The sequence below is a fragment of the Notolepis coatsorum genome, assembly GCF_963971535.1.
Source record: "Notolepis coatsorum genome assembly, chromosome: 5".
In the NCBI taxonomy this organism is placed as follows: domain Eukaryota; kingdom Metazoa; phylum Chordata; class Actinopteri; order Aulopiformes; family Paralepididae; genus Notolepis; species Notolepis coatsorum.
This window is the reverse complement of record NC_140169.1, coordinates 5,601,061-5,627,495: the sequence shown is the minus strand read 5'-3', so window position 1 is coordinate 5,627,495 and position 26,435 is coordinate 5,601,061. Positions and strand designations below refer to the sequence as shown.

At 42.3% G+C, this 26,435-nt stretch overlaps 1 protein-coding gene across 1 annotated transcript in view; it reads left to right on the top strand.

Moving 5' to 3' along the window:
• dpp10 (dipeptidyl peptidase like 10) overlaps positions 1-26,435 on the top strand; it is a gene marked incomplete at its 3' end in the record, with an annotated part of 1,190,700 nt that overhangs the window by 862,123 nt on the left and 302,142 nt on the right. The window contains exons 12-16 of the mRNA XM_084314814.1: positions 4,472-4,595; positions 16,389-16,427; positions 17,738-17,845; positions 20,846-20,937; positions 23,565-23,612. Coding sequence (XP_084170940.1) covers positions 4,472-4,595; positions 16,389-16,427; positions 17,738-17,845; positions 20,846-20,937; positions 23,565-23,612 — 411 coding nt within the window. The remainder of the gene's footprint in view (positions 1-4,471; positions 4,596-16,388; positions 16,428-17,737; positions 17,846-20,845; positions 20,938-23,564; positions 23,613-26,435) is intronic.

The following is a 26,435-nucleotide window of genomic DNA, read 5'->3' as shown; positions in this document are numbered from 1 at the left end:
TCCAACACCATCACCCTGAGCATCGGGTCCCCCCAGGGCTGTGTTCTAAGCCCCCTGCTGTACTCACTCTACACACACGATTGTGTGGCCAAGTTCAGCTCCAACGACACGTGGTGGTGGGGCTGATCTCGGACAACGACGAGAAGGCCTACCGAGAGGAGGTTGAGGTAGTGGAACGTTGGTGCCAGGACAACAGCCTGCTCCTGAACATTGGTAAAACCAAGGAGCTGATCGTGGATTATAGGAGAGGACAGCAGGAGACACACACACCACTGATGATTAACGGGGCTACCGTGGACAGGGTGAGCAGCTTCAAGTACCTGGAGGTCCACATCTCAGAGGATCTGACATGGTCAACACACATAGACACAGTAGTAAAGAAAGCGAAGCAGCGCCTCTACCACCTGAGACAGTTAAGGAAGTTCAGAGTATCGGGGAAGATACTCCAGTCCTTCTACTCAGGAGCTGTAGAGAGCATCTTGACCGGAAACATCACTGCCTGCAGGGCCGCCTCAGGGGGTGTGCGAGCAGTGCGGTCGCACAGGGCCTCGCGGGAAGGGGGGCCTCGCAATTTAAAAAAAAAATAAAATAAAAAAAAAAATTTTTTTATTTATTTATTTTTTTATTTTTATTTTTGTTTATTTTTTATTTTTTGCGAGGCCCCCCTTCCCGCGAGGCCCTTTTTCATCACAGACCTAAAATCTAGTTTTGCTTATATGCTTATATATTTCACATTAGACACGTTTGTAGAATGTGTCTGACTTGTTCCTGCATCTGCGGCTCTGCAGACTGCAGTTTTCCGGTTTCTGCGGCTTTGCTGCTCTACAGATTTTAGGATAGTGTTTCCGGTCTCTTCTCCCGTCCCCCGTAATAGAAGAAGAAGAAGAAGAAGACACACGACACGAGGTAGAATCTAATTCAGCGCTATTCAGAGGAGCCAGTGGAATGTCTTTTCAAAAGCAGCATGGATCAGAAGAAATTACACCGTGGGCCAAGAAAGTCTCCTTCCAACTTTACCATTGATACTGCGTTATGGTGAGTCAACCTATCATTATATTCCCGCCGTGGACCTATCTCTCTTTCTCTCTCTCTGGAGCCAAACTGGTCGACTAGCTAATAGACTTAGTACTACTAGTAGCTAACGGTGTGTGCCTGGTGTCAGCACCTGGCTGTGTGTAGCCGCATAGCTTGCTTCTGCGTTAGCTAATGGTTAGCACAAGCATCAAACGAACGTTCCCAGCTGAAGCTAAACAGCTAACTGGCTAACAGTTAGCTCAATCAGCTGTTAGCTAATTAGCTGTTAGCTTGTGCTAACCATTAGCTAACGCAGAAGCAAGCTATGCGGCTACATACAGCCAGGTGCCTGATTGAGCTAACTGTTAGCCAGTTAGCTGTTTAGCTTCAGCTGGGAACGTTCGTTTGATGCTATCAGTTAGCCTTGAGAATAGCAGGGGGTTCTGGCACTCTGACTACGACATCATCTTTGACAGAAGATGTAGTCGGGCCTGCACCATGACAAGGCTCTGGCCATAGCTTATTTGTCCCGACAGCGAGAGGCCTTTCGTCAACGTGGAGACCTGTGTTGCGGCCTTTCGCCCTGCGTTCCTTTTGTGCAGGTAAGATTAATGAAAATGTCATGACATTACCCCACTCTTCCTTCCTTCCCCTCCTGAATGTTTTGTTAATAACGATGTTTTTTTCCAGGCAAAACATATGCTACTTCACAACATTTGGAGATACGACATGTGCTGTGTGTGAATGTCTTGGTCGTTTGTGTAGCTTGGGTAGCGTTGGGCCGTTGGCCAAAGCTGTGTGTGGCCTGGTGTCACAGTACCTGGCTAGCCTATTTAGCTGATGTCGGCCATTGGCTCCTTGCTGCTTTGGTTTATCTGGTATAGACCCTCTTCTTGTTGGATTTAAGTGTTGATCTTTGTCCTTTTGGATCTCTCATACATGCTCTAGTCTCTCTCTAACACACACACACATGACAAACACACATGTTCTCTCTCTCTCTCTCTCTCTTTCTAACACACACAGTCTGCCTATGGCGGCCTTTCTCGATGGCTAGGCTGTGCTCAAGGATCTTCAGTCACAGTGCTCAGGTATTCTGCCACTGTGTACTCTCTGTTTAGGGCCAAATAGCATTTCAATTTCTTTCCAATGTCTCTCTCTCTCTCTCTCTCTCTCTCTCTCTCTCTCTCTCTCTCTCTCTCTCTCTCTCTCTCTCTCTCTCTCTCTCTCTCTCTCTCTCTCTCTCTCTCTCTCTATCTCTCTCTTGGATTTAAGTGTTGATCTTTGTCCTTTTGGATCTCTCATACATGCTCTAGTCTCTCTCTAACACACACACACATGACAAACACACATGTTCTCTCTCTCTCTCTCTCTCTCTCTCTCTCTCTCTTTCTAACACACACAGTCTGCCTATGGCGGCCTTTCTCGATGGCTAGGCTGTGCTCAAGGATCTTCAGTCACAGTGCTCAGGTATTCTGCCACTGTGTACTCTCTGTTTAGGGCCAAATAGCATTTCAATTTCTTTCCAATGTGTCTCTCTCTCTCTCTCTCTCTGTACACTGTATATTGACTGTAGAACGGGAGCTCTCTCTCGCTCTCTCTTTTGCTATATGTTGACTGTATCATGCCCCGCCTCGGGCAGCGCTATTATTTAAGAATATGTTGACTGTATAAAAAAATATATATATATATATATTAAAAAAAAAATTAACCTTTTGGGGGGGGGGGGGGGGGGGGGGGCTCGCGTTAAATCTCGCACAGGGCCTCGCATTTCTCCCAGGCGGCCCTGACTGCCTGGTATGGGAACAGCACGGCACAGGACAAGAAGGCCCTACAGAGAGTGGTGCGCTCAGCCGAGCGTACCACGGGTATTGCGCTACCTCCCCTGCAGGCTCTATACAACAAGAGGTGCAAATCCAGAGCCTGCAGGATAATGAAAGACCCCCACCACCCCAATAACAGCCTGTTCCAGCTGCTGAGGTCAGGCAGACGCCTGCGAACCCCAGCTACTAGGACGGAGAGGCTTAGGCTAAGCTTCTTCCCCCAGGCTATCAGAGCCTTGAACAATGAACATTGAGAGACACAGAAACTGAACTATCCACACACAAGCACACACAAGCACATACACGACACGCACGCTGAGCACGCTCACACACTAGCAGCCACTTTAACACTCATGCCGCACACACGCACACTTATGGCCAGAGGAAAGGCCACTTTAAATTAGTATAACATCAGGAACAGTGTATTGCACTACTAAAGCTACCTAGCATGTCCTATATGCTCTGTAAATACTATGTACAGATACCGAGATGGCACACCATGTACCTGTTTATTGCACTGTTGTTGTTATTGGATTCTTTAATATGTTGTACCACTGTATTTTTATTGGATTCTATTATATGTTGTACCACTGTATTGCACATCGTCGCGGGCAAGACCAGCCGCATTTCATTGTATACCTGTATGCCGTGACAATTAAAACTCTTGACTTGACTTGACTTGACCAGCGGAAACACAGAAAACCGATATTTCAGTTATCGTTACAAACCAAAATAATCAAAACAACAGACATAATACACTATTGTAATTATATACTCATTATTACCTGACTCATTTGTTTTTAAACACCATAGCTTTCATGTTTTTAACATTTTATTGATTGTATCAAATGAAAACAAAGATGGCGGCAAATGGCGCAATATCAAAAATAATGTCAAGGGATGCCATGTTGGAGTATTTGTGCTCTTGTAAGATTGACAAGGCATGTCAAGCCATGGAAACAAGTACAGGTTACAATAAAAAAAACAAATCTTCTCAAAGATTAAGTAAAAACAGTTTTACCTTTATTGGTTGTAAGAGTATATGAATTAAATAGTATATACCTCTGTCAAACATTATGAACTTACACAATACGGTTTGGCTGTAATACTTTAATAGTTTTAATTTTCAATGGGTGGCTACAATGGGGAAAAATCACCAAAAGTATATAAATCACAGAGGACCCTCATTCTCCAGGTCTATAAATCACAGTGGAACCTCACTCCCCAGGCCTATACATCACAGTGGAACCTCACTCCCCAGGCCTATACATCACAGTGGAACCTCACTCCCCAGGCCTATACATCACAGTGGAACCTCACTCCCCAGGCCTATAGATCACAGTGGAACCTCACTCCCCAGGTCTATAAATCACAGTGGAACTTCACTCCCCAGGTCTATAAATCACAGTGGAACATCACTCCCCAGGTCTATACATCACAGTGGAACCTCACTCCCCAGGCCTATACATCACAGTGGAACCTCACTCCCAGGTCTATAACATCTTCATTCATTCAGTCAATTTTGGAAAATGTAATCTGAAAACGTAAAACTGTTTTCAGATTATAAATCTATGGAATCCCTGTCTGAGTATGTAAGAATATGGGGGAATTCAATGCAATCCCACTGTCTTCCACAGGGAGCATTACGTGGCTGTGGTGATGTGGATCAGCAAGACCAAGACTTGTGTCCGGTGGCTGAACCGAGCCCAGAACATCTCCATCCTGACCGTGTGTGACACCACCACGGGGGCCTGTGTCAAGGTCTGTGTGTGTGTGCGTGTGTGTGTGCGTGTGTGTGTATGTGTGTATGTGTGTGTACATGGCCGCCTAGTTATAGTTGAAAGTGGGGGTGCAAGATTTTTTTTTATTCTTTTTTTTTTCCTTTTTTTATTCTTTTTTTTGCAAGGGGTGGTTTTTTTTTACATTTAATGAACACCTGTATGTGCAATTTCCTGCAATATAGAGCCTTCAATCTTGACCAAAATAAAGCTGCTCTTTTCACTATAAAACTCAGTTTATATTGCAGTATGATAGCTATAATAATAATAACTTCACTGCGAGGGCTCTTTTAGCTAACGCTAGCTAGGCACGTATGATAGCCAATTACTATTATAATAATAATAACTTTCCCATCCTCCCAAAGCCCCTCTGGCCCGTTCTCCGCAGCGGCAGTACAAAACAACAACAACAACTAATTGACGCTATCAATAGCCCCAGTGAGCGCGGCGGCTGAATGAATGAATGAATGAAAACTTTATTTAACAGATTGCAGAATGGGTACAATACAGTACGGCTCAATAAACACAATTGTTAAGGGGATGCAGACCAGAGAAAGACGTTTGTCTTGTTTACATCAGGGTCCATACTAGCCCCTTTCGTGACTGTGCTCAGCACCGAGTGAATCCACAGTCACTTGCTCCTCAATGGGAAACCAACCTAGATTTACCATGAAGGACTGGTTCTGGTCGAACCGTTCGTTATACAAGTATCACAGAGACATTACAAAGGTGCTCACAGTTGCACGAGGGGTTCGCACAGAGATACGGGATGGTTTGAAAGCTCGGCGTTGCTAATAAATATTTTTTATATTTTTTTATAAACTGCTCAAAGCGGCATTATTTCCGCCGTTGGGTGATCACAGCGCCTGCGCAGTGCGCACCATCCCGTATCTCTGGATTCACTCGGTTCAGCGCCGAGGCTCACCATACGAGAAATATTCAGTTTCAATCTGTTTGCACATTTAGTATACAGTCACAGTGTTCGACTTACGTGATGATTTGCTCCATTTTGATGTAAACGCAGAAGAATAATCCTCACAATGTTATCCAATATCCAGCCTGAATTTTTCAAGGGCTTTCGAAAAAGCCGCCTCCCCCAACATGTCGTATACGTCATGCCGACGAACCGTGGCCCGTGGGCACTGGATCAAACCATTAAAGTGGGGGGTCACACAATCTTTGGAAACTTAAAAACTTGCTATTAAGTGTCATTGCGTATTATTAATTTGATTGAAATTACGTAGTTATGGTTAGATAATATTTATATATTGGGGGAGATATATCATATGATCAAAAAGTGAGGGAGCAAAGAGACAAGTTTGCTCCCCCAAGTTCAATAGTCCTGGAGCACGTGCATCGTCTGCTCCTATACGTAGGCGTCTATGTGTGTGTATGTGTATGAGGTTGGATGTTGTTTGTCATATGGGGATGTAACAGTATGAACATGTCCTATCACAATTTCAAATATGTAAATAAACCACAGGAAAAAGCTACATAATGAACGTTATGTAAGTAATATATGTACCTATTGTATCTAAATTGTAACATGTAACTATTACATATCTTACATTATGTCTTAACCATAACTATTAAGCTTAATGTTAACCTTAAAGGTGCCATGCATTATAAATGTCATTTTTCAGTCTCTAGCATTGTATTATAGTAATAGGAGTTTGTATCAATGTGTTTTTGGGCCTAAATACTATATTGGCGAATTCCTCAGTTACAGCCCATCCCCTCTTTGCCTCTAGTAAATCAGGTCATTTTGATTTGACGACCTGGAGCACGTCACAGGGCGCTGTTGATAGCGCACGGTGATGTGATTGGCTCTGTGGTTTTAGCTAATGCCCGCCCCCATTCTTGCTACCTGCAGCCGACACATACAACCTAGAAACAGGAATGCCGTCACTCGCCTATATTTCACGATGAGCAAACCCCGCAGAACATGTAACGTTCCTGGCTGTAAAGCTACAAAGAAGTCTTTGCACAGTTTTCCCGTTGATGCCGAACTTCGCCAACAATGGAACAAGTTCCTTTTTGGCGACCCTCCAAGTTCCGTTGCAACGTCTAATACTCGGGTTTGTACTGCACATTTTTCCAACGAGGACGTCGCCAATCAAGGTATTTTTGATGCTGGCGTGGTATCCATGTTGGTTCTAAACAAAGGAGCTGTACCTTCAATACGCGACCCGACACAAATAGTAAGTAGATATGTCGTAATTAGCCATATAACTTACTGACTGTTGCTAGCTACGTTCACTGTTTGTATGTGTGAGGGAACATTGAGGGTTGGGTGAGATATGTTATCATAAATACCATCTAATGTTATAGTATATAACTGCTGCTCTTTATAAAGTAACGTTATAGAAAACTATTGAAGCAAGCTAGTCATAACTTCTAAATAAAAGAACACAACTAGTGAGAGGTAAACAAGATAACGTTATATTTTGTGGCTTGGATTATATTGTAATTGATTTACGATTTGGTCATTCTTAGGCCACAAGTTCCAGCGCCAATGTACGCCTTTCTACTGCTTCAACGGACTTCAGTTGCCAGACAGACAACCCAAAGATACGTTCTGTTGGTACACAGCTTTCTATGAAAACACTACGTTCACATGTCAAGAGTCAAGGTAGGTTTGTAACTCAGTGTGATGTAATGTAATAATGTGACCCAGAATTGTTTAGATTGGCCCTTTCACCCACCGCTTTCACCCAAAGCTGTAAAGGAATGTGAATCCCCCACTTTCAAAACATCTCTCAAGGGACACCTACGGGAGACTGCAATTCAACACTGGCCCCTGTAAATATCCTAACCCAACCCCCTCCAATGTACAGTCATTTACCTAGTATGGTTTTGTCAATAGTCCAATGTACAATTTTGTTTGTTTGTATAGTGTATCCCCCCCCCCCTCAATGTACAGTTTTACTTGTTTATACAGTGTGCCCCCCCCCACCTCCAATGTAAATTACCCAGTATGGTTGTCAATATACAGTATATATACAGTATATACAGTCAAATGTATATACTCCATTTTCTTGACTCCTTCAGTATCACAAACAGTACTGTATTTGCAAATCAAATCTGGTATGTCATAAATGTATAGATGTAGCAGTACTGACTATCTGTATGTCATGTATGTCATATATGTCCTGATGAATTGAAAATGGGGGACCCTGATGTAAACAAGACGAAAGATTATTCATCTGTGTGTGTGTGTGTGTGTGCGTGTGTGTGTGTGTGTGTGTGTGTGTGAGAGAGAAATAATCTACATTTGAATATGTGTCTGTTTATGTGAATGTGTGTGTGTGTGTGTGTGTGTGTGTGTGTGTGTGTGTGGTGTTTCTATGTGTGTGTGTGAGTGTGAAATAGAAAGGGCATATCCGAGGAGTCATTGACCGCCCAGATAACCTGTATGACCTTCACTCAGGTCTTCGGGGGGGGGGGGGGGGGGGGGGGCATAATGGTAATGGTTTTGCCTGTATCGCTTCAATCAATGGTTGATTGTTATGATATGATGGTATGATTGGCTTATGATTGGCCTGAGATCATACTGTCTTTTACTAGTATGCACTTTGCTACTAAGTAATCTACTATGCCTATATTACTACTACTTACTTATCTCAAGACTGTAGCGCTCACGTTCGACAGTTTGACGAACAATGTTACTTACCCTTAGCTGCCAGGGTTGTACTCCTGCTGCCTTGTTGTACAGAACTTGTAAGTCGCTTTGGATAAAGGCGTTTAGTGTTATTACATATTATTTACAGTGTGACTATATATTAGGCTACAATAGTATTACATAATAATATATTACTAATGACATTAGTGGGTGATAACTCACCACTAGAAATGGAAGCGGGAAGTTAGTGTGTAAAATGCTCATGTACCTACTTATATGCATGTTATAAATTGTAAATATTACACCAAAGTGGCATTACGGTCATCTACTACTGGTTTATTGAAGGTTCCCAACCACAGCCAAAAGAAAATCGGGGATGCAGCCTTTGTGAATTATGGAAAACCCTACATACGGACATTAGAGAGGCTAGATCACTAAATATTTTCAAATGTAAGCTAAAAACACATTTCTTCACCTTAGCCTATGCTTTGACTCAATGCATCCAGACTGTGATTATTGTACTGTAAATGAGAGCTATTTTATTGCACTGCTTTTATTCTGTCTATTTTATACAAATTGTATGTCTATTTTACTTTATGCATTGTTTTTATTTGGTCAGTCCTCTGCTTATTTTATGCCTGTCTATATTTATGCCAATTTTATGTCTATATTACTGCTGTGAAGCTCTTTGGGCTGCAATTCCTGTATGAAAGGAAACAAGACGAAAGATTATTCATCTGTGTGTGTGTGTGCGTGTGAGTGTGTGAGTGTGTGAGTGTGTGAGTGAGTGTGTGTGTGAGTGAGTGAGTGAGTCAGTGAGTGAGTCAGTGAGTGAGTGGGTGGGTGGGTGAGTGAGTGAGTGAGTGAGTGAGTGAGTGAGTGAGTGAGTGAGTGAGTGAGTGAGTGAGTGAGTGAGTGAGTGAGTGAGCAAAGTTATCAATAAATCCCTTGTTTGACTAAACTATGTTTTGTAAATAGGTGTTCAGGCGAAAGTCGTGTCTGTATCTGTCGCAGTGGGGACCCAAAATACTGGATACTGGTATAATCAACAGGGACCATCCACGTCAACACCTGTGAAGGGGTTTAGACCCAGTAAAAGACCACGACTGGAGTCTGATGACGATGAAGTGACCTACAGCTCGATCGATGTTCCAGAGCCGCAGGATTCCACTTTCAACATTGACTCTTTGATTAGCGAGCCCTCAATTCTAGCGTAAGTTAGTTGTTACAAACATCTCCATGGCCCGTAAAAATAGAAAGCTGTATAGTTGTGCAGTGTTATTTATTTGTGTTTTTCTCGAGCAGGGAACCGTCAAAACCAATCTATGAGGTCCAGAAATACATAGTTTACGAAGACAGTCTACTGGAATTATTTCAACAGTGTCCGGTGTGTGATGCTCGATGTCATATCACCAAAACTACGCGAGGGACCTTCTTGGCTGTCTCCCAAGTTTGCCCCGGTTGTAAATACAGCCGTAAATGGGCAAGTCAGCCTCTCATCGGGAGCACACCAGCTGGAAATATTCAGCTTTCTGCAGCAGTTTTTTTCACTGGCTCATCTTTCACCCAAATGGAGAAGGTATTTGATTTGATTGATTTGATTGACAAGTCAGATATACATGTTTTTGTTTGTGATTCACACATGCATATTAACAAAGCGTTATTCATTTATTCTTTTAGGTCCTAAATGCGTTACACGTCTCCACAATAAAGTACAGAGCGTTTCGGGAACACGCCAAGAAGTTCTTGGAACCCGCTGTTCTCAGTATGTGGTCTAAGGACCAAGACGTTACCCTCGCCAGATTAAGCCAGAAAGAAAAGGTGATAATCGGCGGTGACATGAGAGCCGATTCTCCAGGTTAGAAAAAGCTCCCCAATGTCAAATTTCTACTTTATGAATACATTTTTAATATTGCACTACATTGATTGAAATTGTTATTATTATTTTCAACAGGCCACAGTGCTAAGTACGGAAGTTACTCTGTGATGGAACTCGCCACCAATCATGTCATAGACGTCCAACTAATTCAGGTAATTAACAAGTCTGAAGAGACACCGCACCCTGCATTGTGCTCAAACGAACACAAAGCGCTCGGTCTTGAATCTTGAATCGCTGTAGGTGTGAAGTGGCTGTAGGTGTGAAGTGGTCTGGCTGGCTGTGTGTGTGAGCGGGGGTTAGGAAATGGAAATTGTGGAATTTTGAAAAGGCTATTTCATTGCTCTTCCCTTCCTTGTACCTCAACAGAGCAATGAGGTTGGAGGCAGCTACCATATGGAATTAGAGGGCTTGAGGAGAAGCCTCGCTCTTCTGAACGACCGATCCGTGACCTTGGACTGCATTGTCACAGACCGCCACCCGCAGATTCAAAAGTACCTGAGAGATCTCGGCATCAAACACTTCTACGATGTGTGGCACGTGGCCAAAGGTATGTCGAAAGGCATCCCACATTCAATCCCACCCCTCCTACCAACCCCCCCCCCCCCCCCACCCACCCAACCAGTACTGTAATTGCAAATCTGGTATGTCAAAAAATGTATAGATGTAGCAGTACTGTCTATCTGTATGTCATGTATGTCATACGACTGTTATGTAATGTTATGTTATGTTATGTAATTCAAGGTCTGTCTAAGAAGCTAGACAAAGTTGCACAAGCGAAAGACTGCAAGGTGATAAAAAAATGGCGCCCTCACATATCTAACCACCTCTACTGGACAGCTGCCACATCAAAGACAGCCGCTGAGAGGGTTGCTAGGTGGAAGTCATGTCTCAATCACATGATGAATGTACATGAACACGACGAAGAACCACTCTATCCGCGTTGTCTTCATGCTGACCGTGTATCGAGAGATAGTAGCAAGTGGGTTAAACCTGGTATGTCTGTCTGTCTTTCATCATGAATATATACTCAACATATTTATTTATGTCCTCATTCTAGATTGGTGTGATTTACAAATGTATACTTGCTTGAATAATTCTAATCTACTGTAATATACTCTAATGAAATATCTGAATGCAATTTCTTTTTTACTTTAGACTCAAAACCGGCCCACCAGCTCGAGAAGGTTTTGCTAAACACAAGGATCATCAAAGATGTCGCCAAACTGAGTCCACACCATCAAACGTCTTCATTGGAGTCCTATCACAGTGTGATTTTACGTTTTGCCCCAAAAAACGTTGTTTTTTCATACATAGGAATGCTTTGCAGGTATTTTATATTGTGTACAAATGACTAATTATGGACTCCTGATTTGTCAAATAACTCATTATGTTGCATTAGATAACCTCAGATCAACTACAAATATATTGCTTGTGCTTATTGAAATTTTCCTTTCAGACTATACCTAGCTGCAATGCATTTCAATGAAAACTCAAATCGCCAGCAAGCCACAAACGCTTCGGTAGCGCCGGCTTACAAGATGAGTTTTCCAAAGGCCAAAAAGGGTGGACACACAATTAAACCAAGGAAAATCCGAGCGACAGTCAGTAAGTCAAAATATCAACATTTATTATTGCACACACATGACCTATATAAATAGAAAAATATTTCCACTTACAGTGGAAATGCATTAATAACAATAAATTGAATAAATAATAACCTTTTTAACATGACAAAACAAATAACAATTTCTCATTTACAGACTATGTCAACCAGCTAATGGAGCTCCTCTTTGACTCCGTCCTTCGTGACCCCCAACCATATATCCAGGTGGTAGAGGCGATTCCCATCCCAGAACATCTGTGCGCACAGTTCGACAGGCCTTCCATGGACGAAGCGGTTTCCGCCTATGTGTCACGCTTCAATCTTGTACCGGTCTGAAGCCAGTATAGACACCATCAGCATCCGGAAATTCGGTGCGGATTCGAACCACTACACAGGAAGGGATTACTACCCTCACTCTGCGGCCTAAGTATCCCCAACACCACGCGACAAAGCATCTGTACGCGATATATCTGAAACGGCTGAAGAAAAAGAAGTATTATATTTATGCACAAATAAAATAAAATAAAAGCTGGGAAATAACCATTTGTCATGTCATGTCATTGGACAGTAGCAAGCATTGATTATATGTGATGTGCAATAAGGATTAGATTGTGTTTGCAAGAAAGATTAGTATAGTCTGAGAGATGCAAGATGGAGAAACACCTGTAAAAAAATATATAAATCTGAAATAAATATTATTTACTTATTGATTCCGCTTTCTGGTATCCGGCCAAAATCTGCCTTGTAGATATTAGTTGCCATTTGGATGGTATAGGGGTTGAAGCACACTGGATCCAATCCCGGATGATCAACCATGCACAGTAGTCCAGTTGGTTCCTGGTTAATTCGACGTCTGACCTATATATATAGAAAATTAAATCGTTAGCCATATGCATGGTTTTCAGTGCTACCAAGATGCAAGGTTGTGTTACTACTTTACCTGTGGAACTTCCATGCAGCATACATTCTCAGCCTCTGTTGGCATCCGTTCACAATTTCCGCACGTGCACCTAGTAGATTGATTTGAGGGTGAATGAAATTATCAATCAATGATCAAAATTGCTACAATACAGTACTGCTCAATACCAACAACTGCTATGATGGAGACCAGAGAAAGACTTTCGTCTTGTTTACATCAGGGTCCCCCAATTTCAATTCATCGTAACATATATATAGATAGACAGTACTGCTACATCTCTATATTTATGACATACCATATTTGTATTGCTACAGTACTGCTCAATACCAACAACTGCTATGATGGAGACCAGAGAAAGACTTTCGTCTTGTTTACATCAGGGTCCCCCAATTTCAATTAATCGTAACATATATATAGATAGACAGTACTGCTACATCTCTATATTTATGACATACCATATTTGTATTGCTACAGTACTGCTCAATACCAACAACTGCTATGATGGAGACCAGAGAAAGACTTTCGTCTTGTTTACATCAGGGTCCCCCAATTTCAATTCATCGTAACATATATATAGATAGACAGTACTGCTACATCTCTATATTTATGACATACCATATTTGTATTGCTACAGTACTGCTCAATACCAACAACTGCTATGATGGAGACCAGAGAAAGACTTTCGTCTTGTTTACATCAGGGTCCCCCAATTTCAATTCATCCGTACCGTACCGTTAGTGTCAGTACAATCTAACGTTAGTGTGTGTTTTCGACGGGCCGCGACAGAAGTACACAACCATTAGATAACAGTAACTAACAGTGCAATCAATCAACTTACCAATCGGAAACGATGTAATGTAAGCATCGATCGCTGTTGTTTGGGGGGGGGGGGGGGGGGGTGTCAGTACAATCTAACGTTAGTGTGTGTTTTCGACGGGCCGCGACAGAAGTACACAACCATTAGATAACAGTAACTAACAGTGCAATCAATCAACTTACCAATCGGAAACGATGTAATGTAAGCCTCGATCGCTGTTGTTTGGGGGGGGGTGTCAGTACAATCTAACGTTAGTGTGTGTTTTCGACGGGCCGCGACAGAAGTACACAACCATTAGATAACAGTAACTAACAGTGCAATCAATCAACTTACCAATCGGAAACGATGTAATGTAAGCCTCGCTGTAGCAAATCGCCTTCTTCTTCTTCTTCTGAATCATACTGTGGGTCGCTCTCTGGATCCCAAACATAATGTACAGCCATGTTGTATTAGTTAGTAAAATCGGTATATGTTTTTGCGTGTCGAAATAAAAACCTGAAACATAAGACCTTCACCTGGATGGAATGACGGGGAGATGGGCGGAGCTATTTGGTGGGTGGCTGTCACTCAAAGCATTCTGCTAGTATGGGTGGAGCCAAGCCAATAATAGCCTGCTTTCATGAGGCTGAAAAATGCTGGTTTTGAGTACAAGATTAGAAATATAAAACAATGATTATTTTTGGAATAAAAATTACAGATGTGTTACATAGACTCACAGGAAGTGTGTAAAGTTGCCCAAATAGTGCTAGGAATAGCAGTGCATAGCCCCTTTAACTCTAACTATAATCACAGTTAGATAGTGGTGAGAGCACTCGCCCCCGACTGTAATGATTATTGGTTTAACTTCTGTTTGCGGCGTTTGTTTTGGACTTTTGCCGATACAATAATGTAAATATATAACATAACATTATATTATATAACAATAACATAACGTACATTATGTATAGACGTACACTCTGCCCAGCCTCCATGTACCAACACCCTGCCCTGCCTGCATGTACCAACACCCTACCCTGCCTCCATGTACCAGCCCCCTGCCCTGCCTCCATGTACCAACACCCAGCCTCCATGTGCCAACCCCATGCCCAGCCTCCATGTACCAACACCCTGCCCAGTCTCTATGTAGCAACACCCTGCCCTGCCTCCATGTACCAACACCCTGCCCTGCCTCCATGTACCAACACCCTGCCCAGCCTCTATGTACCAACACCCTGCCCAGCCTCCATGTACCAACACCCTGCCCAGCCTCCATGTACCAACACCCTGCCCAGCCTCCATGTACCAACACCCTGCCCAGCCTCCATGTACCAACACCATGCCCTGCCTCCATGTACCAACACCCTGCCCAGCCTCCATGTACCAACACCCTGCCCTGCCTGCATGTACCAACACCCTGCCCAGCCTCCATGTACCAACACCCTGCCTCCATGTACCAACACCCTGCCCTGCCTCCATGTACCAACACCCTGCCCAGCCTCCATGTACCAACACCCTGCCCTGCCTCCATGTACCAACACCCTGCCTCCATGTACCAACACCCTGCCCAGCCTCCATGTACCAACACCCTGCCCAGCCTGCATGTACCAACACCCTGCCCTGCCTCCATGTACCAACACCCTGCCCAGCCTGCATGTACCAACACCATGCCCTGCCTCCATGCACCAACACCATGCCCTGCATCCATGTACCAACACCCTGCCCAGCCTGCATGTACCAACACCCTGCCCTGCCTGCATGTACCAACACCATGCCCTGCCTCCATGTACCAACACCCTGCCCAGCCTGCATGTACCAACACCATGCCCTGCCTGCATGTACCAACACCATGCCCTGCCTGCATGTACCAACACCCTGCCCAGCCTGCATGTACCAACACCCTGCCCTGCCTGCATGTACCAACACCCTGCCCAGCCTCCATGTACCAACACCCTGCCCTGCCTCCATGTACCAACACCCTGCCCAGCCTCCATGTACCAACACCCTGCCCAGCCTGCATGTACCAACACCCTGCCCAGCCTCCATGTACCAACACCATGCCCAGCCTCCATGTACCAACCCCCTGCCCAGCCTCCATGTACCAACACCATGCCCTGCCTCCATGCACCAACACCCTGCCCAGCCTCCATGTACCAACACCCTGCCCAGCCTGCATGTACCAACACCCTGCCCAGCCTGCATGTACCAACACCCTGCCCAGCCTCCATGTACCAACACCATGCCCAGCCTCCATGTACCAACCCCCTGCCCAGCCTCCATGTACCAACACCCTGCCCAGCCTGCATGTAGCAACACCCTGCCCAGCCTCTATGTAGCAACACCCAGCCTCCATGTACCAACACCCTCCAAAACCGCTCTCAAAGAGCACCTACGGGAGGCTGCGATTCAAAACTGGCCCCGGTAAATGTCCAAATCCCCTCCTTTCTTTTAGGATCTCTGTCTCTTAAACAGTACTGTATATTTGTATATCTTGTATGTCATAAATGTCTGGATGTAACAGTACTGTATGTCGTGTATGTTATAAATGTCTTGATGAATTGAAAATGGGGGACCCTGATGTAAACAAGACGAAAGTCTTTCTCTGGTCTGCATCCCCTTAACAATTGTGTGTATTGAACCGTACTGTATTGTACACATTCTGCAATCTGTTACGTTTTCAATCAATCAATCAATCAATCTGCCCAGCCTCCGTGTACCAACACCATGTCAAGCATCTGGCTTCCTCCCACAGCCAGGACCTTTTAATAATGGAAAGCTTACATCAGGTATTACGTCCCCAGTGGCATTTTGAAGTAAATGAAGGAGAATCAAGGCGATGCGGAAAGGGGTCTGCTACTGTCCCCTGTGACGGAGGGTTTCACCTTGGCCATCCAGCACCACTCAGTCCTAATGGTTCTGGAGGATCGGAGGTTTAATTTCAGTCTCTTTTTCTGTTTCAGAGGCATGAAGAAAGCTCAGAGCTGTGGCTTTCAAAGCAGGTAAAGCACCACTCTGCTCCCCGTGTCAAGCCTTACTTAGTCGTTTAAGGGCCACTTGCTGGTGGTCCATCTGTAGAATATCAATGAAGTGAGCTGTATGGCCGACCTACATTTACAGTATATATTTGGTTGCATTAGTAACCAAGAGACGCTGGACCAAGATAACATGTGTCCACCTGCTACCGAATGAAGGACAAAACACATCTAGCCAAACCCTTACCAATTCTTCTTCGTGTTGAAATTCTCCCCCAAATTATATTTAGGAGATCTTATCGGCAAAAGAGATTGAGGTGATGGGTTCACATGAAACCACTGCAAAAGTTGGAAGTAGCTTCTGCTTTTTATCTTCTCTCAAAAACTGTTTGAGTTAAAACATTTGGATAAAGACTATTTTAGGACATAAAATGCATTTCATATTTTGGAAAGTGGAATGGCCTCTCAAAACAGCCTGTCTGGCAGGTATTAAGCATTTCACTTAAGGTTCTGACACATTTGACCAGGCTTTGCTGTACTGAGCTGTAGATGAGTGCAGAGGGTAGCGTTATGTACCCTGACTGTAATAACTATAGGCTAGAATCGTTTGCGGGTTCATTTTAACAGCAGACCTGCAGACCATGTCACCACTATTTGTTTTTTACTTCAAAATGATGGGCATTCTCTTCATGTGTCTCGTTTTCTACTTTTAGAATGTTTTTTGTTTCTTTTATTAAATATGGATGCATTTCTTAATGTATTGTGTCATTTATAGTAGCTATTTTATACATTTTTCTATGATATGGCTAATGCCAGCCCAATTTAGCTTAAAACATGTAAATAAAGTACTAATCGACCACAGGAAAAAAGGTACATAATGTACATGATGTTATAGCCATAAGTAATATATTAACATATTGTATCGGAAATGTAACATGTGTACTTATTACAAATAAGTATATTATATTACATACATATATTATTAGCAAATTTGAAAACTAATCTCAACTCAAACTACAATCATAGTTAGATTGTGGTGAGAACACTCGTCCACGACCGCAGCGATTGTTGGTTCCTGGTTGCAGTGTTTGTTTTGGACTTATGCTGATACAATACGTAAATATATTACTTAGACAATACATAAATATATTACTTATGGCTATAACATAACATAACATAACATACATTATGTACCCTTTTTCCTGTGGTTGATTAGTAGTCTATTTATGTTTTCTGATGACACCGTGTTACTAATGCCCAGATTATGCGATACAGTACCTGAAGGAAACGGCTGCTGTGTGGAATAGTGGCTGAATACGTGTCTTTTGTTCCTACAGAACCAAGAGCCTGTGTTCTCCAGGGATGGCAGCAGGTTCTTTCTGACAGTACCGGTCAAGCAAGGGGGGCGTGGAGAGTTCCATCACATCGCCATGTTTACCACGCAGGTTAGAGGCTCCTGACCGTCTCTGTGGTTGTAGTATATTTCTACAGAATCCTACAATAATCTAAGGTTTTTGTAGTACAGGACAATGGGATTGCTTATCTGGAAGGAGGAGAAAGGGATCATATATGATAGAACTGTTGGTCTCCTCATCTGACTTAAAGCAGATGAAGAATTAAACGTGTAGCCAGACAAACCAGAACTATAGTTCAACTCAACATTTATTTGAGCCAGAGGCCAAGGGTGAATAAGAAGTTGCCTTTTACATACAAAAGATTATCAGACAACATTAACATGGCTGCTGTGTACAGGAATCAACAAGGTTTTGCATCTCAAACCCCAATATGCACACAAAACAGTCACTCGTTAACATAATTTGAACATACATTGACAATACTGTAAGCCCTTTTTGTATATAAGTAAGCCTGGTTTCTAAGCTAAGTTTACATTATATTCTAACCAAACAGGGTGGTTCCACTTCGGCTTACTTACATTAAAACAGCTCAGCAGTAGTCTCTCGGTGGGGGGGCAGTTGGAGCATGCAGACCTGGGTGGGGTCTGGGCTCCCGAATAACACTTTGTCGGCCCTTATATATCCTATAATTTCTAGCCAATAATAGCACATGGTTGGTCCCATCCAGCGTCTTCTTCTGGGGGGTTGGGTCTTGTCCCACGGGTGGGGGTTGGTGTGATGTCATCTTCCCTCAGTGATAAGAAGGGGGGTATTTATGGCCCCCCCTTCCTTGATGTGGTTTCTCTTCCCTCCGTGATCAGAAGGGGGGTCTTTATGGCCCCCCCTCCTTGGTGTGATCCCTCCACTCAACTGATTGCCGAGTACTGTTCCAATAAACCTTTTACCAACTGTGTCTCCCGTATATATGAATTTACCCATTTCTAATATTATGGTTTACTCTTTTGATACTAAACAGTTGATTAATAGATAACTTTGTTTGTGACTTAGTGTCCATGACTAATCATTTCTTCAACAAGTCTAAACTGGTCTGCCCTGTGGTCAGCCCAGCTGTCTTTGATCAGCATTTACATACAGTCAGTTCGAAAAGGTGTTTGTTCTCTAATTTAGTCATTGCTTGAGTGGGGGTTGAGAATGACTATTGCTGTTGTTATCTGCTGCAGCTGTCTCCACTGACAGTTGAGACTGTTTTAGCCACTGAGTCTCTCTCTGCTATTGAAAGATACATCTGGCTTTATATTATGGGTCTCTAATTTATTCCCACATATTAATTATGAAATTCAACGTCAATATTTACCACAGTATCTAGGCAGGTCTCTAGGTATGTATCTAGGTAGGTATCTAGGTAGGTATCTAGGTAGGTATCTAGGTAGGTATCTAGGCAGGTATCTAGGCAGGTCTCTAGGTATGTATCTAGGTAGGTATCTAGGTAGGTATCTAGGCAGGTCTCTAGGTATGTATCTAGGTAGGTATCTAGGCAGGTATCTAGGTGTGTAAAGTATCTAGGTAGGTCTCTAGGTAGGTATCTAGGTAGGTCTCTAGGTAGGTATCTAGGTAGGTATCTAGGTAGGTATCTAGGCAAGTATCTAGGTGTGTAAAGTATCTAGGTAGGTCTCTAGGTAGGTATCTAGGTAGGTCTCTAGGTAGGTCTCTAGGTAGGTCTCTAGGTAGGTATCTAGGTATGTATCTAGGCAGGTCTCTAGGTATGTATCTAGGTATGTATCTAGGCAGGTCTCTAGGTAGGTATCTAGGTAGGTCTCTAGGCAGGTATTTAGGTAACTATCTAGGTAAGTATTTAGGCAGGTATCTAGGTATGTATCTAGGCAGGTGTCTAGGTATGTATCTAGGCAGGTCTCTAGGTATGTATCTAGGCAGGTCTCTAGGTATGTATCTAGGCAGGTCTCTAGGTATGTATCTAGGCAGGTCTCTAAGTATGTATCTAGGCAGGTCTCTAGGTATGTATCTAGGCAGGTCTCTAGGTATGTATCTAGGCAGGTCTCTAGGTAGGTATCTAGGTAGGTCTCTAGGCAGGGATTTAGGTAACTATCTAGGTAAGTATTTAGGCAGGTATCTAGGTAGTTATCCAGGTAGTATCTACTATGTACTATGTTACTATGTATACTACTACCTACTATGCTAATATGTCTATATTACTACACAGTAAATTCCGCAGAGTACATTTTACTCAGTTTGAGTAAAATGTACTCTGCAAAATGTACTGTGTATGCACTCAGAGTGTAACACTCAAGCTCAACACTGATAGATGAACAATACCACTTACGCTTAGCTTGTACCCCGCCTGCCCCTCTTCACAATGTGTAAATCGCTTTGGATAAAACTGTCAGCTACATCAGGGGTTCCCAAACTTTTCAGGCCGGAACCCAGAAAATAAGGCGTCAGAGAGCCGCGGCCCAATGCACATCGTCAGGCTTTTTTTTTTTTTTTTTTTGCCAGGCAACCGATTTTTTAAGCCAAATATCACTTTAATCCTATTAAGTTAGTTCAAGTTAGTTATTCATTTATATGTGCTATTTATGAGAGGGCTAACTTGTTGCAAAATAATAATGATAATAATAATAGCCTCATTAAAATACTATTGTTGCTTTGGTTGTTTTCAGCGTTTTATGTGCATAATCTGTTATTTAGTTTGAAATGTTCGTTGAAATAAGTAGATTTTTCATTTTTGTTTATTTATTAAGTTAATATAAAATCATATAGTCACATTTTAGAATACAATAGAATAGCATTTTAGAATACAACTAGAAACACTGTCCTGGCCTGCTTCTAAATTCAGTGGCAAAAAAAAGAGAAAAAAAAACATATTTTTCCCCCTTTTTTCTTTTTTTTTGAAATAATCTCGCTGCCATCCCGTGGCTGCTCGCGGCCCACCTTTGGGTCGCGACCCCGACTTTGGGAACCACTGAGCTACATGACTAAATGTACAAATCGGATGTGGCCCTTTTAAGAAAGGATCGCTAAATGTATGTAGACGCTGTAATAGAGTGACATATTTATTGTTTCCCTGTTTCTCAGTTCAGGTCAGACCAGAATGAAGTCCGCCATTTAACATCTGGGAACTGGGAGGTGACAGAGATCCTGGCCTACGACGAGAGCAGTGACAACCTGTGAGTTCTACCAGCGAGAGGCCCATGCGGTGTGCCAGCGGCACTATGATACACTCAGTAGAGGGGGATAGAGAGAGAAAGAAAAAGAGATGTTATTCAAGGAATGAGTATAAACATAGAATGCCAATTTTCAGAAAAGCCAAATACCAATGAGAGTGGGGTAAGATGAGCCAGTGGGGATGCTGACCCACTCCCTGAAATGTAAAAAGATGTTTGTCATTTAACCACAAATGTATGAAGAACCCCTCATTTTACTCAGGATTGTATGAAGGAAGCACATCAGTGTTTCGTTTTTTTGCTGCTCAAAAGACTGTGCTTTGCACTTAATAGTTAAAGGTGCTGTAAGTGCTATTTATTTGTTACATTTATTTACATTTAGTCCTTTAGCTGACGCTTTTATCCAAAGCAACTTACAAGTTCTGTATGACAAGTCATCAGGAAGGGCACAACTCTATTAGCTGAGTAACAATGTTGAGTAACATCATTGTTAAAATAAGTGTTAAAAAAGTAGCTCTCCATCACCAGAGAGTCTGGTCAGTAACATCCCCAATCCCTCTGCTCTGCAGTAAACAGAAAATAAATGTTCTGGTATCCCGGTCTCACTTTATCCAATCAGGAGAGAGACCTTCACAATGGGGTTAGGGGAACATGATGTGGGGAACAGGAAAAACATGGTGCATGTCAACTTTCTTTCTTTCAACCTAAATGGCTCATTAAAATATGTTTCTGGCGTGAAATAGGATATGCAATTGATGGAACTTGATTCATATATGATCTACAATGCCTAGTTTGACAGGACGTTAGCCAAAATGGCAATATCAATTACAGCACTGTTACATTTTTATTTAATTGTATTTACATAAGGTATCAGGTGTAATGTTTCTTGTGTCAATGCAGATTTTGCATAGCTACCAAGGTATAAGGACTAATGTGAACTAATTAACAACAACTGAATTACTGTATAGGGCATATAATGAGCCAAAAGCTAAGCTGAGCCAGTGGTTCAACCTAGGATACAGAGGATTTTAAAATACCAGTTCAAAAGGAAGCTTGCTGGTCTTTATTAAATGGCTGGCTGACCAATGTCATGGTCTTACACCTAAGAAATGCAGTGAAATTGCAGGAGTTGTATTTGATAAAGAAATAGATCATATTTTATTATGTCCAGAGTCATAATTAGTGTCAGAATTGCATATCAAGTTTGTACAGATGTACTGTATTGGTGTGGTAGTACACATCCTGAAATATGAGTATACTGTATGTACTTGTTTTACTTAGGTAATTGTATGTAAATATTTTATATGTTCCCACTTTGCCAAAATGTCTTATTGGTGCCCACTACCGCCCAGTAGCAGTAGTCTGCTTTAATGATCTCACCTGGCTATTGCATGCACATGGAATATTGCTATGCATTTGTGTGTTCTTGATGAAATGTGATTCATACTTTACATGCATTACTAATAATATTAATTGCATTCTATAATTATATTTCTTAACACATTCACGGCCAGCCATTAGATGGGCCCCATTCTAGGAAGGTCAGCGTTCCCATAACAAACGTTCACTGTGCATCACGTTGTTTGTAGAGCTAAATCTATATTTTATATTATAGCTATGCATCCAATATCATTGTCAATTGACAGTATGAACCTTCCGTTCAATATGCCATAAAGACATATTTTTTTTCATCAATACGTTCCCGTTTTATACCGTGATGAATATGAGCGTTATATCGGAATGATATCATTCCTGCAAAGCTATAGTTATAAGGTGCTGAGCTAATAACGTTAAATCGATTGGCGTTTCGTCCCTACACAAGCTAGAGTTAAAAATCCAAATGCATTTGATCTGTATTATGTTCCACCATGAATGCCTGAAAGGGGGGGGGGGGGGGGGGGGGGTCGTTTCTGATTATTGATTACCAATAACGGCATTTGTTATTACCACAACATAGGATGAGCAGGGGGGTGGCTATTAAATCCTTGCACGATCAAGCTGAAATTGACGTCAAATTGCTCTTACCTGTGGCCGGTTGGATTCCAAAAAGAATTTTCCAGTTATTTGATCGCCATCTGGTAGATCGATATGTCCATTGGCCGATGCCATATTCCTTTACTGCATAATGAATTCGGCGTTGCATAAAGTATTCCAGGCGATCGGGTGAAGCCCTCGCATCAGACTAACAAAAAAGTCCGCCGGAAGCGTAAAAAAGGTGACACCAAGTGTGCAACAGGGGAAATTGCATTCTCGAGACAGCGCCAATACCAGGATCTGGCCGGTACTGCACTTTCCGAGTCTCAATATGCCTTTTCCAGACAAAATACAGCTCTGTGACATTGAATAGGATATTAAAATCGAATAAAAGAAAAAACGAGTTAAAAACGTATATATACGTGATTGGCCGTCAAGCGCTGGCTCCCAATCACGTATACTGTATACGTGAATGGCCGGGAATGTGTTAAGACAGTTAATACATCTGAATCATATTCAGTCTGAGATATTAGTCAAGAGTAGGTTCTCCTTTTGGAATCAAACTCAATTATTTCTCAGCAGTTACTTATTTTGCAGAAACAAATCAACGTCTTGACTTTCTTTTCTCTTACAGTTTCTTTGTGTTCTCTTGACAGTTACTTTCTCAGTACCGAGGGCTCGCCACGAAGACGACACCTTTTCAGGTGATTCATTTTGCACCCAATTACTGTTTGAGACTTTGTTTTGACAGCTCAGTAAAAGCCATCTAAGTCTGTTGTCTGTCACAACAGTGTGTCTTTTACTGTGATCATTTTCATCACAATACCTCAAACAAAATACTTTTTGCTCTTTACTCTCATAATCACCTTGGTTTTATTACCTCCATCAGGTGGAATGCGGTTGTGTGTGTGTGCAGATGTGACTCCTGGAATATTTTTCTAATCGGTTAACGACAATCATTTTATGGGAATTAATTTCCATCGTTGTCCATTCAAATATATTTCTCTGGGAATCAGCTCTATGGCTCCTGTTTACAACATGGAAACGCCTTTGTGAACCTATTATAGGTGGGTTCAAAATATCGTTTTTAATGTTGGCCATAAAAAATAATATACAGTTGTATCCATATAAAATACATCTCATAAGATGATACAACAGTCGTTTTGTGTTTAGTGTTTGTTGTTTGTTTCCATTTTTTTAAAGCAAGGGATTTGCCCTCAAGCACTTGCAAATAGATTCAATTAACCTGGATGTCATCTAATCTCCTCAAACTCAACAACAATAAAACCGAGCTCATGGTTGTGGCACCCACGGCCCTGCTCCGGAAGGTTGGGGATCTCACCCTCAACATTGACGGCTGCTCCATCTCCCCATCCCCTAAGGTCCGCAACCTGGGCGTTATCCTGGACTCCACCCTTTCCTATCAATCCCATGTCAATTCCCTCACCAAATCCGCCTTCTTTCACCTCAGAAACATTTCCAGACTCCGACCATCACTTTCCGACACCACAGCTGAGACCCTCATCCACGCCTTCGTCACCTCCCGCCTGGACTACTGCAACGGGGTCCTGTCCGGGGTCCCAAGCAAAACCCTGGACAGGCTTCAGTATGTTCAAAATTCAGCTGCCAGGGTTCTAACCCGCACCAAACCCTGGCATCACCCCCACCAGTGTTGGGAAAGTTCACTTTCTACATGAACTAGTTCAGTTCACAGTTCAAAATTTTTAAAACGAACTAGTTCAGTTCATAGTTCATAATTAAAATGTTTTAACTAAAGTTCATGGTTTCAAAAAAGAACAAATTTTTAGTTTATATTTTTTATTTTTTATTTGTATAGTTCTTTTTTCAATACGTTGCTGGCTGCGAGCTATTATTTGTCAAAATGATTGAACCACAGACAGCAATCGGAATACTGGCATTTGCATTTTTCATTTGTCATATATGTCCTGATGAATTGAAAATGGGGGACCCTGATGTAAACAAGACGAAAGTCTTTCTCTGGTCTGCATCCTCTTAACAATTGTGTGTATTGAGCCATACTGTATTGTACTCATTCTGCAATCTGTTAATAAAGTTTTCAATCAATCAATCAATGCATTTCCATAACGCTTTGCTGTCGCCCATTCAGTCGACACTAGTAGCAGCTGCAACTTTCATCTCTACAGTATATTTTCAAAAACATGAGGAAAAACTTTGCTTGAATTGTCTTTATTATGAAAACAAAAACAGGACGTTTGCTTATTCTCAATGTGCCGTTTAAACTTTAAGGTTTGCTGTCGACGTCGTCGATGTGCGGACTTGCTTCTTCAAACCGAGTGGACAAAGTTTACAGACAAACGTTAGATTTTTTTCATCTGAGTCAGTACTGACTTTAATGTTAAACTCTTTTAAATGCTCAAACGCCGACGTCTAGAGGTAGAGTCTGACTCTGAGCAAGTGCTGCTCTCGACCTGCTGCTCGGCTTCTGCTCGCTGTTCCGGTCTGGTCTGTTTGTTGTGATGAGTCTGATGACGTAGCCAGGGGGTGACAGGCGCGTTGCCAGATAAGGTGGTTTCCCGCATACTTTTGTAGCCTGGTTACGGTGTGTTTTAACTGGGTTTTCGGCTGAAATACATATGAAATCTGGCACACCTTTGAACGCCGTTATAACAGAGTGCTGAGAATGAACGCACGTTTGAACGCCGTTATACAGCGCTGATAATGAACGCGTTCTCAATAACGTTTATTTAGCGGATAATCAGTACGTTCAGTTCACGTTCACCCAAAATACGAACGCGTTCATGAACGATCGCTCATTGAACGCGTTCAGGTACATCACTGACCCCCACCCTCATCCACCTCCACTGGCTCCCCATCAAATCCCGCATCACCTACAAAACCCTCCTGCTCACCTACAAATCCCTTCACGCCCTGGCACCTCAGTACCTCACTGACCTCCTCCACCCCTACACTCAGTCACGGTCCCTGCGAATCCACGGACACTGTGTCAGCTCTCCATCCCCCGAACCAGACTACGGACGTTCGGGGACAGAGCTTTCAGTGTGACAGCTCCCACCCTCTGGAACTCCCTCCCCGCAGAACTCCGCACCGCCCCAACTCTGGACTCATTTAAAAAACTGCTCAAAACCCACCTCTTCAACTTGGCCTTTAACCCCTAACTTTCTCACTTTATATGTATATGTTGTGTCTGTCCACTATGTTTGTTAATTTGTCATCTCCCCCCCCCCCCTATGTAAAGTGACCTTGGGTTCTCTGAAAGGCGCTATATAAAACAAAGTTATTATTATTATTATTATTATTATTATTATTATTATTATTATTATTATTATTATTATTATTATTATTATTATTATTATTATTATTATTATTATCATTATCATTATTATTATTATTATTATTATTATTATTATTATTATTATTATTATTATTATTATTATTATTATTATTATTATTATTATTATTATTATTATTAACACATTCTCTGTCAAACAAATGCTTTATGAAATATGATGCAATGGTGTTTGATC